At 40.9% G+C, this 21,006-nt stretch overlaps 1 protein-coding gene across 3 annotated transcripts in view; it reads left to right on the forward strand.

Annotated features, from left to right (window-relative positions):
- The window catches only part of znf423 (zinc finger protein 423), a 144,566-nt gene that overhangs the window by 16,152 nt on the left and 107,408 nt on the right, over positions 1–21,006 (forward strand). For all 3 annotated transcript variants that reach the window (XM_051073570.1, XM_018703549.2, XM_018703550.2), the window contains exons 2-3: positions 6,856–6,918; positions 19,079–19,288. In XM_051073570.1, the coding sequence (XP_050929527.1) occupies positions 6,856–6,918; positions 19,079–19,288 (273 nt within the window). The remainder of the gene's footprint in view (positions 1–6,855; positions 6,919–19,078; positions 19,289–21,006) is intronic.

Genomic DNA, 21,006 nt, shown 5'->3' on the forward strand with positions numbered 1-21,006 from the left:
CCTCTGTGGGCGCAACTTAGATTTTTGAGTTGAATGTATGAACTTGTAATAGTTTACCAGCTAGTATAACAGTGGGTCTGTTTTTCTAGATTCAGGTGCTGTGTTGGAAAACATAAGTGATTGTCCTCACTCTTAAACCCATGTGTAAATATTTGCAGTGCATTGCTAAAATTAGAGACTGCAGATGGAACTCGCATATCATTCCTGGGCTGTATGATGGCTATAGGTGTTCAATCACCTGAAACAAAGGGACTAGAGATAGACTGATATGTTTTTTTCAGGGCCAATACAGATACTGATTATTAGTAGTCAAGGGGGCCGATAACCGATATTTGGAGCCGATATTCATTTGCAGTAAAAGTGAAAATATTTGTGTCAAAATTTTGAATAATACAAACCTCAACACTTAACTTTGTTTAAATGCCTTTATGTTTATTAAACAGTAAATAAAGTTTTCAAAAATGTTTGTTATTTTATCTTTCACTTGTCTTTGTTTTAAGTTCAAACTTTTTCTCCTATCCCCCATGTGTGTGAGCACTGTGCATGCACAGCTTTCACTGCTGATTGGCTGTTACCCGTGCCGTGCCTCTGCTTGTAACCAATCAGATGGTCCTGTGGGTGGGAGAATGCTGGAGACAATTATTTATGTTGTTTTGGATTTGTGTCTGTGTTGACAGAGGACAGATATTGCAGTGCTCCCGTATACTGCTGTTTTCATTCTTCTAACTCCAGCAACTTAGACACACACACATAAAAGATACGAGGAGCAGTGATTCCCCCATATGTGATGACAAAACCGGACCCTCAGCCTCTGTCTTTGACTTTCCTGATATCTGCAGACTTCTTACACCAAATCTGCAGAAATTGCTTAGGCTATAACCCATTTTTACATTATTATTTCTTAGAGGTACTTCAAAACCTTACATACTCAAAGAACACTCTCTTCTTAAGTGTTCTCATTAACAGGAACTGCATTTGGTGTATTTGCTGAAACACATCTAAAACGCACATTTGACAGAATAAGGTGTCTCAGGGATTAACATAAGCAACAACAAAAGCAAGGCTTAACTGATGTATGTATACAAGTCTGTATAGATGCTCCGAGGATTCCCAGTAGCATCTTGTTTGCTTTGTGTCAAACACACACACACTCGCACAAATTACGTACAGGATTTTTGTTTGTGATGAATTTGTGCAGTGTGTTTGTAATGTTGAGGCTGAGTGTGTGATCTCCAGGTGTCTGATGTCTCAGTGATTATTGGCTTGCCTACAGGTACACCACTTCAGCCTGTAGCATGTATGCGTATATTTCTGTGTGGCAATGTTGCATAGGGCTGTGCGACATAATCTGAAAACAAGATCACAATTAATACAGAGTAAGACTCTCCTCTTATTAAATCTTCTGCTAATGAGGAATTCATTCACTAAACACATCAACATCACTAAAATTAGGCTAGTCAAAGATAAATAATGCCAGTTTTTGTACATTTTTTGGTCAATAGATGTTACATCTTGAAACCTGAAACATGATTAAGTTTTTGCTTCTGCTGAGTTAACAAATGGAAAACTATGTTGATGTTCTTATGTGAGAGGACAGTAAACTTTATTGGAACATTTGTTATTAATGTCCCTGTCCACACAGATATGGCTGATCAGGGATGTCATCAAACTCCATGAAATTAGTTTTTCCTGACATGCAACAAAACTGACAAGAAAATAATAGCTGAGTCTGTATGTGCTCATTCAGCCCTAAGAGGTCTATTGAATCAACATAGGTAAAACCACCAATGTGGATGGACCATGGGGATCTTCAATTTGACACACTAAAGGACCAAGTATAGGTGGGGCTAATCAGATGAAATTGAGACACAGACTCTAAGCTACTGATACTAGCTTAGCTCACTACTGAGTTTAGATATTGACACACAACCAGTGACAGTTCACACCACGTCTGGTATTGTCTGATATCACCATTAAAGGCCTCATAAAAACAAGGAGACTTCCTCTTAAAAAGGACATAGTTTGATAAAAGGAGAGTGATTTTTTTACAAAAACCATCAACTCCTTGTGCCTTAGAAATGATCATTAGATCGTTAGTGCTTGCCCAAAGTGCTGGGTTGTTAATCAGCTTATTGTGCCAATTTATATTTTTCAAACTAGAGGCCTGAATATGAAAAGAAGTGAGATATACTGTAGGTATAAAAGAGATGGAGCAACATAACAGTGGAAAGGCTCATTAATTGGATATCTTGAATACTGTTTCCCCACATGTATATTGCTGTCCATATGCAGGTCTCTCTCTAAGAGCATAGTGTCTGTAATGGTGTACACACAGTCTTGAACACACTTACACTTGAATGCTCCATGCTTTTACTCATACAGTATGTGTAAGCATGCTCAACCCTTCCCACACAACCACAGTCATATACCCTCCGCCAACCCCCTGGTGTGTGTGGGGTTCACAGTAACAGTGTGTGTGTCTCTGAGGGGGGCAGAGAGGAATCTGGGAGTCTAAATAAAGCTATGTGTGCTTGGCTAATGAAACACACTGTATTCCCCACAGTCTCATCAAGAAAAATGGGCTTTTATTAGAGACAGAGTTACCAGTACATCTAGGTCTTTCTAACATCCAAAACTCTTCTCAACTAGCCCAACAACATTGTTTTGTCATGATGCCACTTTTTTGTCAGTGAAAGACATACAGATACACCAAGAACTCTGGCCAAACCAGTGTGTGAGGAAACATTGCTGTCACGAAATGAAACCTTTGATTCAGATTTATGTCTGTAAGTGATACAGGTCCCTGTTGTCATGTAGGTTTCATGTAAGATTCTTCCTCCTTTCTAAAAGTCAGTAAGACAGCATAATACTAAAGGATATTTATTTATCATCTCATATAAATTCATTTTTCTACCTCAAATGATCTATAAACAGATGTTGAAGTATCATGTATACATCTTTGCATTGCATGTTGCTAAAGATAGCAGGTATTACCCATCTAATATCATCATGGAGCCCAAGCCATGGTTCAGTTGTGAGGTAATCTGCTATAGGTGTTTTGGAGGAAAGCCCATTTTTATTAGCTCAGAGGAAGTACTTTATTTTTCTTCTGGTTTTCTCTTCCCATACCTTCTCTCATCTGTTTCTGTCTGCTGTGTTTGGCAGACTTGTTAGTCATGGTGGGAGGTCTCTATCCGCGCTGGGTTCTGTTTAGGCAGACATACAGCCTTCAAGTCAAAATCCTGTGTGTGTCTGTCTCGAGTGCATCCGTGTGTGTTTGCTGTACTGTGTGCATGTGTGTTTGTCCAGGGATCCATTAGTTCGTTATTAGCACACTGCGGTCCACATCTGGCCCTCAGAACCAACTCCAGCCCCTGATACTTGAATGGTGATTTCCGACTTCATCCTAATGCTGTAGTCCTGACCCAGGCTTCTTTAGTCTCAGTCTCTCACATTGAAACTAGTCAGCTCCATCTGGTTTTTGATCCATATTTGAAGACCGTGCATGAGCCAATTCAAGGATTAAATATGTATATATGTGTGTTTTTGGTTCTGCCTCAGAATCTCATTTCTGTCCATTAGCATTGCAGTGTAGGCGTGCTCTGCCTTGAAGCACTTCTGTATGTGCATATAGTCACTAGCACCTGCAGATACAGGTCAGGAGCTTCAGTTAATATTCACATCAAATGTCAGAATGAAGAAAAAAATGTGATCTCAGTGACTTTGACTGTGGCATGATTGTTGGTACCAGACGAGCTGGTTTGAGTATTTGTGAGACTACTGATCTCCTGAGGTTTTCATAGACAACGTTCTCTAGAGTTTACTCCGAATAGTGTGAAAAACAAAAAAACATCCAGCGGCAGTTCTGCAGACAGATATGCCTTGTTGGTCAGAGGAGTTTGGCCAGACTGATTGAAGCGGACAGAAAGGCTGTGGTAACTCAGATAACCACTCTTAACAACTGTTGTGAACAGAAAAAACACCTCAGAATGAACAATACTTCAAACCTGAGACAGATTGGCTACAACAGCAGAGGACTACACCGTGTTCCACTCCTGCCAAGAACAGGCTCACCAAGTTGAAGACTGGAAAAATATAGCTTGGGCTGATGAATCTTGATTTCTGCCCAACCTTCCTTTTTTCAGTAGTGCAGGCTGGTGATGGTGTAATGATGTGGGAAAAGTCATCATTTAAATCCCAGCATTATAATGCACCATATCACAAAGCAACAGTAATCTCAAACTGGTTTCATGAACATGACAATGAGTTCAGTGTACTTCAGTGGCCTCCCTAGGCACCAGATCTGAATCCAATAGAAAACCTTTGGGATGTGGGAGAACATGAATATGCAGCTGAAAAATCTGTGGAAATGGTGTGATGCAATCATGTCAACATGGACCAGAATCTCAAAGGAAAGTTCCAAATATCTTGTGGAATCCAACTGACACTGTTTTGAGAGAGGGAGGGAAAGAGAGATTTCATATTTATCTCTTTACAATTGCAAGTTATGGGGAGAGCTACCACTTAGCCATTGTATGTTCTGTGGTGTAAAATAAACAAAACAGTTGACTGCAGTAAATCAAGATTTTCCCCATGTTTTTGTGGAAGAAATGTTTGAAATGATTGTGGTTTTCATATTTATCTCAGCTCTGAGTCCAGTTTAGGTTCTACTTTAGGTTCAGTAGTTCTTGAACCTAATTATGTTAAAATACCTGGTCAGTTCCTGCAGCAAAGATTCACAAAGGTTAGAGTTTGCTTCAGACCAACACATCACACCTCGGGAGGAGAGTTAGGAATTTTGCTCACTTTGTCCTCCAGTAATTATCTTTGTATTGGCAATATGTAGCTGCAGTTTAAAAAAAAAAAACAGGACAAATGCTACAAAAATGCAAATTTAAATAAAGTATCCCCATAACTACATTTTATTATGCAATTGAACTATTAGTGTTGGATGTTTGATGGATGTTCCTCATGGTGCCTTTACTAAACTGAATCATTATTTGTATTAAATGGATTTTAATGTTTGGAATGGATATGAAGAGAGGACTAGCAGCCTGATCTGTTTTCATTGGATGAGATGAGCATTTTTGATTTTGATTGTATTGGAATCCTCACTTGTTCAACAGTTCTGTGAAATGTGTCATTTGAATTTCATAAAGAAATATTTGCGTTACATGTAATTTTTTTTAGCAGTATGGTCTCCTTTATGTATATTTAAAAATACAATGTAAATGTATGTAGTTGTAGGCAGTAGCCGGTTTCACTCATCATTTGCATTTGTGTTTTAAGCTTTGCTCTTGCTCTTTTCTGGTGTGTCATCCAGAGATTTTATTTTATGTTCTGTCAACCCTCACTCTGTGTTATCAGGTCTAGCTGTTTGTAATAGCATCACGGTCAGTTGTGTCGGTGTGTGTGTCCACTTTATTGGTTTATTGGCTGTGGTGGATGGAAAGTCCAGACTGCTATTAACTTTTGCCACTAGAAAATTAGGTCACTCATCTACATTGTTATTTGCTATTGAACACGTGTGTAAGTAAGTATGTGTAGCTTACTTTTACATCATAGGCTGCTACGAATCCTTCAAATGGAGGAGGATTCAGTTGTTGTTGTTTTGGAAATGTAGGGTTTGTGTCTATTAACAAGGGAAACTTCATCCACATCATTTATATTTTTCTTGATGTATTGGCTGCACATATATTTGATTGAACACCAAAAATGGGGTTTAACTGAAACAAGGCACACCAAGGCAGGTTTGTTTTTCTTTTAAAAGGAACACTTCGCTGATTTATAACTTCTTGTTTTCATTTGAGCTTTTGGCACAGCTTAAATGTGAGGATGGGATGGGTCAAGAGGGAGCTGAGGAGGATATGGAGTGAGGAATATGAGGAGAAGTTTGAAGGGTGGAGGTCACTGGAGAGAGCAGGATGAGAACGAGGGTTTTGAATGATCAGAGGCAGAGGTGAGCGAGTGAAAAGTAAGGAATCGTGTGGTGGGGAGGGGGTGAACAGGAAACCCCATTGTGTGGTGGCTCCAGCCATTTCCTGTTTGTGTGCCAGCTGCACTTCCCTCCTTCCTGTTGTACCCAGGAAGTCAGTGTCACATTCCAGCTCTGATCAACTCTGTGTGTGTGTGTGTGTGTGTGTGTGTGTGTGTCAGAGAGATCTCAGGACATTGTCATTGTCAATACCTGTGTGTTTGTTGCTTCCTTTGTCTATTTTAGGAGTAGATCATACATTTACAGAGGATAAAAATTTTTCAGAGGGAGACACTTACATAAATCTCCCATTAAAACACTATTGTAGGGGTTGTGGTCTGTAGAGACTGCTTAAACTGCTTAAACTTAAATTCACGGTTGGGAACCAACTGACTCTTACTCTTAATTGTCAGCAGTTCAGGTTATATTTTTAATACTGTCCAGAAAGAATTATGGTATCAGATGTTTAGCATACACTAATCTGCCTTGGCAAAATGAGATCTCAAATGATTAATCTGCCACCTATTCTGAAGTTTGATTAATTGCTTGTTTTGTCTGACTAACAGCCTGGAACCAAAACATAGTCAGTTCACTATTAAAAGGGACAAAAAAGCAGCAAATCCTCACAACTGAGATGCTGGAACCAATGTGATTATTAAAATAGTTGTTGATTAATTTTCATCGGCTGCTTGAATTTGACTAAGCTGTTTTGGTCTTGGTCTTTTGGTCATGGCTCTGACACTCGGAAAGTGTTGGTCTGTGTCTGTAATGTCTGATAGACTTTGCTCTCCATGTAGATAATTGAGCTCTTTTGCTTGATGATCTACAATAAATTCTAAGCTTCCTTTTTCTCTCTCTTATCCCTCTTCTTCTCTCCTCAGCGGTAGAAGAAGGGGAGTCTTCAGAGTGTGGAGGCACCTGGGATGAATCAACTGTCCAGACAGGTTAGTGTACAGACACATGCACACAAAGCACACACTCACACACACTTGATATTGAAATAGAGTTCCAGCCAGCTGTCAGATCAGCAGAAGAGGCTCAAGTCAATGCGTCCTCCCCACACACACACACACACACACACACACACACACAATTTGTAATATCAATTCCACATGGTTTATAATGGCCTGCTCAGAGGGATATTGAGGAGAAGAAAGAGGGAAAGATGGAGAAATGAAGTGAATGTAGAAGGAATTAGGATGGAGAGATTGGCGAAAGTATTAGGAGTAGGAAAAATCATAAGAGAGAAAGAAGGAGATATGAAAAGAGAGAGAAAGAATTAGATGGAGATATGGAAAGAGACAGAGCACTCACTGGTCTCAGGAGTCAGACTGAATGGAAAGAGAGATGACAAAGGGGATATGGAGAGAGAAAGATGGGTGGAAGGGGGGACAAGAGAGAGATTTGTGTGCTTTTTCACTACTCTCTGCGGTCTGGTGATATCTTGGGAGGAAGTCAGAGAGATGGCAGGGCTTTTCTTTTCTTTTTATTCTTTTCTTGGATTTTGTTTTTCCTTGTGGTCTCTCCAAACCAACTTCTTCATTTTTTCGCTCTCTCTCTCTCTCTCTCTCTCTCTCCCCTCCTCCATCTTCTCTTCTCTCTCGTTTCCACCATGAGATGGAAATTTGAAATTATCCTGACTCTGCCTTTTGGCTTTATTGAAAAAGAACAACTGAACCAACTGCTCTCTGAGGTTCATCAATGAAATGAGAAGTAATGAAAAATTTGATTCTAGACAGAAGGATGGCAAGTATATCAGCGTCTTAAGATGAATTAAACAAAACATTGCTGTACAACTATATTGACCTAAAAGTAAGCTTTTAATGACCCTTATGCTGTAGGCAAAATGTTTTCAGTGATAATGTAATGTGAAAGCTAACCAGTCCCAACTTCTGGTTGATTTATTTTACTATACTCTTTGTTAACAGACATGAAATGCTGTATCATTATTAGGTACAGTGTTTGGGGATTTCCTCTGTATCAGTATCACAACTGCTGTAATGAGTCAAAGATTCCAGGGTGAAAGACGGTACATCTGCTGGGTCCATATGCCAACCCTGGCACAACAAGGCTATTGACATTTTTCTCACTGTTGTCATTAGTGCTTAGTAGCTTAGCACAACATTTTCCAAACCACAACAGAAATGGTTTGACTACTTTAGGTGTTTGTCAGCTGTAGCTAGTTTTTCTGCTCCGGTTTGCAGCCTATCAGAGAACAGTTAAACACTTCCTCTGACTAGATCCCAGCAGGGAAATAAGATACTGCTGAATGTGGTAAATATGCAGTTATCTCTCTCTCTACCTCTCCTGCCCTGTCTCTCGTTCAGCTCTGCAGGGATAGAAGGATAGGAAAGTATGACCCTTGGGGTGTCTATGACGCGCTGAACCCTCCCATCCTTGCCCCCCCAACCCCCCCACCCCCCCTCCTCAGACCTGTGCTAACTCTCCTCCAGGGGCCGCTATACGGGTCTACATTTGTGTGTGTGTGTGCGTGTAGGTGTGTGTGCGTGTTAAGGGGGGTGCTGACTGAGGTCCTGGGTGGCTCACTAGAACTGCTGTGTGTGTCAGTTCCTGCAGGAAGCTAGAGTCCCATGACACACGCACACACACACAGACACACACACACACACCTATCTCACACTCTTCCTCCCATAAAAACATACTGTCCCATATTCCCTTACTCAGCCACTCTTCCAATTTGGATGTTACCATCAGTTCCCTGTCCCAGCATCCTCTGCATCACTTTTTCTCTCTCTCTGTCTGCACAGTTGTTTCTTTCTGTCTTCCTAAATCTCTGTGTCTCTTTTCTTCCATCCCTTACATTTTTTACTGTTCTATGCTCATATTAGAATATGTGTGTGTGTGTGTGTGTGTGAGTGAGTGGGTGAGTGGGTGAGTGAGTGAGTGAGTGAGTGAGTGAGTGAGAGAGAGAGAGACTGCTGTCAATCCCTCATTCAAGAAAATTAAAAAGAAAAAAGACATTGTTTCCTTCACTTCTTGGGTGATGGCATTGGAAGGACAAGGTGAGAGAAAGGGAGAGAGAAAAAAAGAAAGACAGAATGGAGAAATATACCTTCCCATCCAGCTATTAAAGTCATACACTTCCACCCTTCCTCTGTCTTTTCTCCACTCTTTCTCTGTCTCTCCCTCTCTCCCTGTCTCTCTTTCGTTTTCTCTGGAAAATGTGTGTTGAGTTTGGAAAGACCCGCGGGAGGGAAGGCGGAGGGAGGTGGGAGGGTGACTCGAAGGGAATAGCACTGAGCTTTCCTACATCTCCTCCTTCCCTTTTCTCCTCCTCCTTCCTCTCTCTGGCCTTTCTGCCCCAGAGAGGAGCCCTCGAAGGCTAAAGGTGCCCCAGCACCCTCTGTCTCTACTTCCCTCTGCCCCCACCGCGGCTCAGTGGGACACAAAAACAACTTGTCATTTCCCTCACTCCTTTTCTCCCTTGTTCCCTTATTTTCCAGTATGCTGAGAGAAGAAAAATAGAGACGTTGCCAGTAACAGAGAAAGGGAATGAGGTGGAGAGTTGGGAAAGGCAGGTAGCAGCAGAGTTGCCCTGTTTATAGGACTCATCTGCTCAGACTCCATTGTATTTTAAACTCCGATGTAGGAGAATGTCCAACCAGGCAGGAGTGCACATCAGAGGCATGTGTCGATATGTGTGTCTGTCAGCGATGGAATCGTCCTCTCTTTCTCCAGAGTTTTGTATTTCTCAATTCTTGTCTGACAGTGTACTGACTGAACACATACACTTACACACTTATACACGGACTTACTGTTTCTCTTGGACAACATATACACAGACACACACAGAGTCACATACAGAAAGAGCCAGTGAGTCATCATGGAAAAGGTTTGTCAGGTCCCCAAGCTGAAACTGAGAAACTGAGACCCACTGCATTATTGTTATTCACAGTTTAAGAACTGTGTGAATGTGTGTGTATGTGTGTCTGTGTTTATGGGTGTGTGGGGACATAGACATGACGGCTGGCCAGGAAGTTGCCTCCACCTATCAGATGACAGAAAGTATCAGTACAGCTGGATCCATTCAGTTTATATTTATGTAGTTTTCAAATGTCATTGAAACTCAAAAACTCCAACTGCATTTTCACACCAATTCACATATTTTGTGTTGTATACAACACTCCAGTGTGTAAGTGTGTCCCTGTGCGCTTGTCATCTACCATCCTCTGGGAGTATTTACCATTTGGAAAAATGTCAACAGCGAGGTATTTCCTCAAGTGTAATGACCCAGAATTCTTCTTCAAATTCAGTAGTAGGTGAACATACCCTATATCAGCATGGCTGCAGTTTGATAGGATAGATAAACCACAGTGCTCCTCGCTACATCATTGTAGATCCTTGAAGGGGACAGAGATGCGAAATAAGTTTGACCTTTGACCCTTGCCAATGTCTACTTCTCAGCCTCTTACATTTACTTTATTTCTAAAGTGATAACAAACTGAAATTAACTTTAATTATTTAACACTGACAATGGGAAAATGCAAAAATGTTTGAGGAAAATCATCTTCCTCAAAAAAGAGAAATAAAATAGATCTAAGTCAGCCCATATTAATTGAATCCCTTGGTAAGTGAAATTAGCAAATAAATGAATCAAATTTTCATGATAATTAGATTGATAATTACATTTCCATAATATCAGGTAGAATCTGTCCATTCATTCATCTGTAAGGTGAGGATGACCAATTTTAGTGAGTGAGATAAATGTGAAAAAGGAAGTGTAGAAAGAGTTTGTTACAGATGAGAAGGAGAGAGAATGAGGAAAGATTACAGGCTGTTATCACTGTTCTCTTGGTTCACTGTAATATCTTTATGATGGCCAGAGCTGAGATAAACAGGACACTGGCCCTTCTCTCTCTCTTTCTTTTACTTCCTCTCTTTCTTTTCCTATTCCTCTATCCCTCTCTCACCGCTACCCTCTGGAGGTCCATAATGTAGTTTTAATTTCCCCAAGGCTACCACAGGAAAACAGTTCCTGTGTATGTGTGTGTGTGTGTGTGTGTGTGTGTGTGAACTATTATTGCCTGCTTGTGACAGCGCACAGTGCATCTGTGTTTTTGTCTGTATTGCAGCATTTAAGCCCTTTGTTTTTTTTGTGTGCAATTTTTGTTGGTGTGTGAGTTTGTGCACCAGAAATACAAATAAGTGAGCAGCTGTCAACTTGACTGTGAGTATGCTTTTCTGCTGATCTTCTTGAGACTGTTCATTGTATTTCTGGCTGATTTTATGTGTTTTTGTTATATATAGAATGTGTGTGTGTGTGTGTTTGTGTGTGTCATTTCTGCTTCCTTCCATGACGTGAGTGGCTCTTTCATCATCCTGTTTCCAGACATTGGTGTTGGGTGCTGCTCTCCCTTGCTGCAGCACATCCCAAGGGTCTGTGTGTGTAGGTGTGTGCATATGTATGTGAGTGTGTATATGTGTGTGTGTGTGTGTGTGTGTGTGTGTGTGTGCTTATGTGTGACTGGTACTCTGTGGTGCAGATCTTCTCCCGGGGGGGTGTGGCTTGTATTGTGAAAACACACACACACACACACACGCACACACAGGCAATGGTGGGGGAAAGAACATGAGGTGGGAGGTAAAGGGGAGGGGGTGAGGAGAGATGGCTTCTTTATATAGCCACAGAACATACACACACACTGTCACACTCACAAACAGAATGAGGCAGAGGGTGAGAGAGGGGTGGGGGAGTCATTCTCCTGAGAGAGAGAGAGAGAGAGAGAGAAGAGAAAGAGAGAGAGAGAGAGAGAGCAGGGCTGTGTTGTTGTGTCCAGCTGCACCTGTTCAGCCTGTGTGTGTCAGTGTGCATCTGAGTGTGCACTCAGTGCCAAATGTTTCTACCATCCTTTGTATCTGCCCACTTCTCAACATTTTGAGCTCAGATAGGTGGGCCATTGTACTGACAGTTACTGTCTAACCAACAATGTCTTCTCATTGTAGTGGAGTAGTTAAATGGTGGGTGTTTGCAGCCACATGGGGTAAATACAGTATATATTGTATATTTTACCCATGACCATAATCAAGTAGAAGTACCTAAAACATTTTCAACAAAAAAATAACATTACAACCTTTGCAAAATGAGTTTGGATAAACATGTATGAGTCGATAGATGGATGCATGAAAGTAGGTTTGTTTTCAGTGTGTGTACCCAAAAGTAATTGTTAAAAATGAACTGAAGCAGCTTGTAAGACAGTTTGACATGTTATAGTAGAAAATACACAGGTGATATTAATAAGATTAATGGCTGAATATCATTTAAGCACTTCTCTTTCAGGCTTGCTGTCATGGGTCAATGGGACAGTTGAGTAGAACAGAGCCATTGTTAATGTTTGTAACTCCTGTGCTTTTCCTCCATGACAGGTGAAACTGTTTGCTGTGGAAAAGGCCTATTTGAACATCTTTTATATGTTAAGCACTAAAGAACTGTGACAATGTTATACTTCCAAAGCATTATAAACATTAAAAAAAGCAGTATGTAACATAGTGACACTAACGTAACAACTTCTGGTGGATGGCATACAGCCCAAACTTCTGTTAGAGGTCTAGTTAAAGATCCAGGAACTGTATGTGTGGCACTGTCTCTGCAGGTTGAATCCTGACTAAAGTACAGACTTTTCACATATTACTGCATACAAATGACCAGAAATCTTTGACTATTACAAGACATGATTGAGAGCAGCTGTAATGTACCTTTCTGTAATGTGCAGTGTTGCTGATTTTGTGTGAATTGCCCAGGTCCTGACAAGGTAATTTCTGCCCATTGGGCACTCTAAGCAGGCCATGTGATGCAGGTCTGATTTTTACCTTGTGGCTTGTTCTTAGCCCTGCTGAAGGTGGTGGTACCCAGCCAAGAGCCTGTGAATCCTGGACCAGTGTGGAGCGCGATGTGGAGCAGAATGAAAGCCTTGTGTCGAGACTGTTTGGTTTCTAAACATTCTCCTGGAAGCTCCACACACACTTTTTTCCACCTTTTGAAGCCTGTTTTAGGCTCTCACAGACATAGGTGTGTGTGTGTGTGTGTGTGTGTGTGTGTGTGTGTGTGTGTGCATGTTTTATGCATGCTTGGCCGACAGATATACATCTTTCTGAGCAGTGGAGTGTGTCCCAGACAGGCCACAGTACCAGCTCCTCGCTGCCAAATCTAACACTTGAATAACTACTTTACCTTTGCAGCATTACAGTATGTTTTATTCCCCTTTAACTCTCCCTCTAGCTCTGGCACTCTCTTTTAGTGCACTTCTATCACCCTGGGGCAGTTCAGGAACACATCCCAGGGTTCATTAGTTTCCTAGTTTTCTTCCCACAGGATATATAGAGATGTACGGTGGTCATGCTGACTGTGTGTGTTTGATTTTTGGTGTTCCAGTTTGTGTCTCCACTAGCTTGTCTTGGCAACTGCTCATGGCAGTGCCATGAAACCACCAGTCAGACAGTAGGATAGAGTGTATCCATAGTGAGTGTACTTGGATCCAGTGTTGCGTGTTCTCTGCTCAGTTTATATTCCACTTTTTTGAGGAATGAGAGAACAAAACCTCCAGTTTTTGTCTGTATGTCTCTCTGTTCTATGCAGTTTATGGCTTATTATCATTTAGCTCACTAATTACTTCAATGAACTCATTTTAACATGGATAATGAGAGAACACACAGAGACAGACAGACACACACTCACGCATGCGTGTGTGCACAAACACACACAACATCTCCTAAATCTATATATAAACACACACACTGCTATGAACACACACAAACATCCACATACTCTTCTGTGAGCCTAACGAGTGGTGATTAGTGGGTCTCAGCTAGGCATGGTTAGGCTGTGTAACATCATTCTGCACTGTGGACTCTGCTAATTCACTTCTCTTTATCTAATTACCCAGGGTGTGCACAAACACACACATGTACACACAAACACACAGACCAGTACACTGCACACACACACACACACACACACACACACACACACACACACACACACACACACACCACCTGCATATATCTCTCCTGCAGATATGCAAAGTGACCTCATTATTCCTGAGGTATCCATTTATATATTTATATTTTTATCTGTTAATAAACAGCCCATTGTCCTCGGGTTACTGAGGCTGGTGGGTACAGCCAAGAATATGGCTTATTACCTTTCCTCAGGAGACACACAGTGTAAAAACATCTTTTCTCCACATCCATACCTGATGTCACATGCTGTCATACACATGGGCCTGTGTATGAAAACAGACTTAAAAATAGCCTATAATAATTTAATAAGACTGGAATGTCACAGGGGCCAATTTATTGTCCCCTGCATGTCTGATGGTCCCATATCAGTCCTTGGATCAGTACAGTTAGCACCTACACATTTACATGCTTAAGCAATAATGGTGTTATTGCTGTAAAGTATCAATTGATTAGATGTATGTGATACTCTGGAAACAAGACAGTGTGGTCTTTTTGCAATTCATCATGTAATGTGTTGCTCATCTAGATACATCTAACCAGACACTGACATGCTGGTTAGGATGCCATATTGACATCTAAATCCAACATCTCTATTATAATCGAGACAAGGAAGTGACAATTCCAAAGAGACTCGATTTAGTTTTTTTTCTGCACATAAACACCCATTTTCTTGCAGACCCAAACAATTGGTTTCAGTCCTAGCCCCTAGGACCCAGAATACTGCTGGTTTTCTATCCTACCAGCTAGTTAATTTCATTTAATTGCATTCACTGGGCATCCCAGGTGTGATTTGGTCCCTCATTACATGGCTAGAATAAGAATCAGCAGGGCTCTGTGACTCAAGGACTGGTTGAAAAATCACTCTTCTGAATCATATGCTTTTAGGTGAAAATTATGGGTCTTATTGTGCATGTTGTTGTGGCTTTCATTTAGTAGTGTAAATTGTAAGTGTAGTAATAAATTTGTATTTTAAATATTTTCTATAGTTTAACTGGTGCACTTGATTTTGATTTATTGAGTGCCTCTGTGGATGATGTAAGAATAAAACAGGGTGTCTGGGTTTGGGATTGGAGGGTTGTGTGTGTGTGTGTGTGTGTGTGTGTGTGTGTGTGTGTGTGTGTGTGTGTGTGTGTGTGTGTGTGTGTGTGTGTTGTGTGAGAGAATGTGCAGTTATTCCTGGCATAGGGACAGTCTGTGACTCAGAGATAATGGTTCTCTGTAGAGCGAGTGTGTGCGTGTGTGTGATTGTGTGTCTATGAGTGACTATGGCTATATCCCACTGATGGGTGTGTGTTTGTCAGTGTGTGATTTTGTGTGTGAAAGAAAGAGACTGCGAGTGGTTGGTGCACACATAGTATTTGCTAGGGACCACTGTCGTACTATTCAATCAATACCCTAGCACACACACACACACACTCTCACTCCCCTCTGCACCCTAAGCACCCATGGGAGTTGCCTGCTTTCATTAAGTAGGCCTGCTGCTTCTTTCTGGTGTGTTGGGGGTTGGGGTATTGTAGAGAAGGAGAAAGGAGATGTAAGGGTTTTGTAAGAAACAAGACAAAAATGAGGAGGAAAAATGATAAATGTCTGATTTATAAAACAGTGTCCAGCTAGTGTAAGACATTGTTTCTATGTGAAAACTATTTGCATCACATTAACATTTTCTGGTGTCTTAAAAACTTTTTTAACACTCTGAAACATACTGAAGAACATTTTTGTGTTGACAACTGGGTGTGAAATATTAATCATAAATGCTGCTTGTAAACCAAAGCTCCTGTGGTGCTGCACCGAGATGTTAATTCACTATTTTATGTTTGTGACCACATAAACATACAATACATAATATGTGAAGGACAACAGCTGTATTGTAAATGAGAGCACAGCGAGAGTTACAGGTGACACCAGATTTGCTTCTTAACATTACAGTGACTGCATCCAGGTGTTAACATTTTAGATACTCTGACACTGGTATTTTCAGGTTTACTCACTCCAGAAAGTCTTTTCACAAAGCTCAGTTTTTAATGTAGCAGATGCTGGTTTATGCTGGATGGAAGGGCAAATAGAGAGGGACAGATTTGTTGTCAATTTCAGTCCAACCTAGTGTGTGCACCTGTGCTATTGGTAGTGACTCATTGAAAATGTGCTATTTTAGATCTGTCTTTGTACTGAAAACCTTAGCATCATTGTTTCATGAAATGATAACAAGAGCACAATGCAAGCACACACAAATTGACAGACACACACTGTGGCCTAGACAGGAGGTCTGTTTCCACAGTTTGAGAGCTGTGATGATCGTAACAGCTACAGTATCTAGTTGGAGCTTATGGTGATAGTAAGCTGCCTCATCTACTATTGTCTGAGATCTATTAGAGGATGCTTAATCATCGTGTCTGTGTAGAATGAGGTTGGTGGGTATAGGTGGTTGGTCGGGGGTACCATACAGACCCATGTGTGAATAGAAACACCACCAACTGTGTTAGCCTCTGTCACTCTTTAATCTTCTTGTGTACTGACACCCATCTATCTCTCTTTATCCCACTGCACAGTGATTGAAGGCTGAAGACAAAAAAAGGATCAATAGATGAGAAGAAAACAAGTGCTAAAGAGAAAAGAAGGGGGGAATGAGGGCAGACGGATGTCATCTGGCTCCTGCCTGAAATTCATGTCCTAGTAGAGAGAACTGCCTTATTTTGATATGTTAAGACATTCTACAAAATTACCTAAAGATGTCTGCTGAAGTCTGCTGTGTGGCATAAAAAGAACAACAAAGTATAAAAAAGTAGTTGTGCTGATTTTTTACATTTGGTTCTGTTCTAAAGAACACATTCTCACTCTACTGCAGAAACTCTGGCACATAATCTAATCCTGTACTTTCCAGTTACTGAAGTTATTACTTGCACAGTCGCTATGCTTGCTCATGTGGATCTGTTGGTTTTTCTCTGTAATCTTATAAGATAAGAGTACGTCTAGACCTGCTCTATATGTACAGCGTCTCGAGATAACTTCTGTTGTGATTGCGCTATATAAATTTGACTTGACTTGACTTGACTTGATTAGAGAAACATCCTGATTCTATCTATTGTAGTAGAATTGTTGTCAGTCATATATCATGGCTGCACCAATTTGCATTCCAGCATGCACACGCATGTATGTATGTGTATTTGTATAGGTGTGCATTTATTGATGTATCCACTTAGTGTGCCTCTGGTATGTGTGCACCTGTGTGTGCACGTGTATCTGAATCTGTGTTTGTGTGTGAGTGCACAATGACTGGCGTGTATGTGCGCATACATGTGATGTGTGTATGTGAGCGTGCGCGTGTGTGTGTGCGTGTGTTTTGTCAGCCAAGGGGCCACTTTTCTCTCCCTGGCCAGACGGTGCTCTCACCACTGGACAGATGGCCAACACCCTCCCTCTCGTCTTTCCCATCCCTTCATCTATCCCTCCTTCTTCTCCCTCCATCACTGTCTTCCTCTCCTACAGCCCCCTAAACACCCCATCACCTCAATCCCCTGTTCCCCACCTCCCAGCATCCCTCCATCCCTCTTTCCCACCACACCTTTCCCATAATAAATCAGAACGGGAATGGAGCCTGTGCACCCCACTCTAATCAGACTCATGATCACTCACAAACATACTTTCTCTCCTAAACTCCTAGACGAAGCGATTTTTTTGTTATAATAGCTGTGTAATGATCACATATAAAGCCAGTGGAATGGTTTGTGATTGTACCTGCTCATGTGTTTGGATGCCGAGTAGACACCTGGGTTTTTTCCTCTTTCAAATTTGTGTAGATGAAGTGCAAAGAATAGCATATGACAATAGAGAAATACATTTTATTCTGCTTACACACATAAAATGATATTTGAATCTCCTTATGTCTGAAACTGAATTAGCGCTTTATCCTTTGACCCACAACTGCACTCACTAGTCTATTTTTAATTAAACGTAATGAAGATTATTGATTCTCTGTAATGGCCAGCACTTCAAATTTAGTAACAGGGATTTAATTTTACTGAGTTGAGCATTTATTGGGTGCAGGTATTCCAGTGCAATAGCCCTGCAATGAATCCTTTGCAAATCCTATTTTCAGTTTCAGTTCTCTGTTTAATCAACATGGTCATTTTGGGAACTGTAATTAGTGATAATGTTGTATTTAATTGCTTTATTGTTGTTGAGTATTCACACTTTTTTGGCATCTTGTCCCCCATGTTCCTCATTACTTACTACAATTAACTAACAATATTATTGTTAGACTAATTGGATTTTCTTCTGTTGACTATAGAGGTTACATTAAGTTAATCACTGCATGTTGATTTAAGGTTAAAGGATTTCCTTCACCTAATCTGTTGGCATTTAAGTTCAGTTCACTTTTCCCCTTCATACACCCCTCACTCTTTTCAACAGTCCTTAGCCCAGATTTTGTTTTTGTCCTTCCTTTCATCTCTAACACTGACTTTATGTCACAATTCCCTGCTTCCTTCCTGTAGTACCTCTCCTCTCCTCTCCTCTCCTCTCCTCTCCTCTCCTCTCCTCTCTCAAGCCAGTGTCTTCAGTGTCAATCCTATTGGATCCTCAGCGTTTATAATGTGATAATAAGGTGTGAAAATGGAGACACAATGGAGCAGTGAGGATTGGGCCTTCCACCGGTCCCCTCTCACACTCTGCCTGTCTGTTACCAGGACACACACATTCACACACACCCTGTCACACGCTAAAGCGATGTTCCACACACTCAGTAAATTAGGTTAAGTTGCACATGTCATTGGTAAAATATAGCTTGTAGAGACGATGAAAATATCAGTTCTGCAGGTAAAAAGGACACTGAATATTTCGACGAGATCTTTGTTTAATCCAGGCTCGTAGAAATGTAAAGACAGCAATTTCAGTCTGGTTTCAGGAAAAACATGACAAGATGACTTGGGTGATACAAGTTCATGGCTCATTAATCAATAACTACAAGGGCTCCAAAATCTGCTTGCAGCATGCCTTTTACCTCATTATTGTCCCTCAAATGTATGACTTAAAATGAATAAGTCTCAATATATTTCTAGGAAAACGTTTTGTGAGTTTGTGTAGAGAAATGTAATTATTAGCATTGTGGCTATATTTTGTGTGTATCCCCAGAAGTCCCAGCATCTGATAGAGAGGCAGACCCCAAAGACGGTCAGGGGACAGGAGCTGAAGATGGAGAACAAGAGGAGCATGATGACCGTGACGAACGAGATCATGATGATGACCTAGATGATGAGTCTATCTTCACCTGTGACAACTGTCAGCAGGACTTTGACTGTCTGGCCGAGCTGACTGAGCACAGAACCAACCACTGCCCAGCTGGTAAGACTATTAATGTAGACTGTGATTTTGTTTGTTTGTTCTAATTGACCAGACTAGTATCACTGTATATTTTAGACCTTTATCATAAAACCATGGTGCACAGAGCAGCTAAATGTCCAAAATCACAATAAGACGAATAGTGCACTTGGAGGCCTGTATGCCTAACATGGCCATTGCCAAGGGTCAGTGGTGGATAATATAATACCTTGATTTCTGGGTTAAAAGGAGAATAGTTAGGTAAAAATAAGAACAGGAAAAATATAAAAATGAACTAAAACAAAGGAAAGGGTAGCATAGCTCTGTGTAGTCAGAAGAGTTAAATGTATCATTTCCTTACCCAAGGAAAACTCAGTAATCCAAGGGATTTCTTTTCTTAGTTTGATACTCACATGATGAATGAGTCACATTTGGATAAATATTCTTGTCAAATAATCTAGATCTTTTAAAATGTACACACATTTACGGTAAATGGTGAAAATGTGATTTTATATCTGGTATATAATTGTGCTGCATGTTTTTCAGAGGTTAGAATGCTATGCTTTCAGTCTAAGGTATAGATAAAATGTTTTAATTACGTCATGCAGACTCACCAGTATTAAAGGTTCTGAGATGACTCAGGCGCTCCCCTGTTTCTGAATACCTATAGCTATTGGATTCAGTTATACCCATATGTCCCACCGGGGCAGGCTTGTGCACACACATACACACGCACAAAAGCCGTTATTAGTACTGGTGTAATTAATGGAGGGGCTGAAAGGAACGCGGCGGGGGCATCTGGTTCCTACAGATTAATCCAAACGCTCGCTTAACAAGCCAACACACACAAACACACACACACACGCACGCACATGCATGTACACTTTCTTGCTACTGCAGAGCAGTCTGCCTCTTAGCAAGTATGTGTGTGTTTACTTTTGATAGGGGGATGAAGAAATAGGGAAGGGGGGTTGAGGGCTTTGTTTAAACTGGTAAAGACAGTGTTCCCAGAGACTCTGTAATGTAGATGATAAGACCCCTGCCTCAGCAACCTCTTATTCACCCACTGGCTTGACATACAATCCCACTTACAGTGTTAGGGAGATGCTTGGAGAAAGTCAATAAAGGAATAGTGTTTGTCTTTTTAGATATATATTTAAGAGCAATAGGAAATATGTAGTAAGACAGAGAGGGATGACAGGTAACTGAGGTCCCTGTCCTGTCCTGTCCCTTATATGTTGTATACTACATACAGCGCCACATCCTGGTGCCTTGTGGTCTATTATAACTCAAACTTACCTGAGTTAATGTAAATCATGTTAATGCAAACAACAGGAACACTGCAGGAATATTTAAAAGAGTGCTCTGCAGCTCGATATTAGTCTTTTGCTGCCCTTGCAGACTTTAGACTTGTTCCACTTAAGCCCTGTTAGCCAGGTCTGGCCGTAGTAATGCAGTTTAGCTCAAAGTAAGCCATGATCTAACTTAACATATGTGAACTGGTGCTTTCTTTTTAAATGGGAAACCTGTTTATACCTTTTAAACATTTTAGGTTTTTTGTACCTTCTATACATGATCCACAAGTAAAATTAGAAAACAAAAAAAAACAGACACACACACACACACACACACACACACACACACAGAAAACACACCACCAAAGGCACGGGGCTGCTGTCAGAGTGCAGGATGTGGCCTGTGATTTCAGCACAGGAGTCTGGGGAGGGCTACATGTTGCTGAG

This window comes from Lates calcarifer, linkage group LG10 (genome assembly GCF_001640805.2).
Source record: "Lates calcarifer isolate ASB-BC8 linkage group LG10, TLL_Latcal_v3, whole genome shotgun sequence".
Taxonomy (NCBI): Eukaryota; Metazoa; Chordata; class Actinopteri; family Centropomidae; genus Lates; species Lates calcarifer.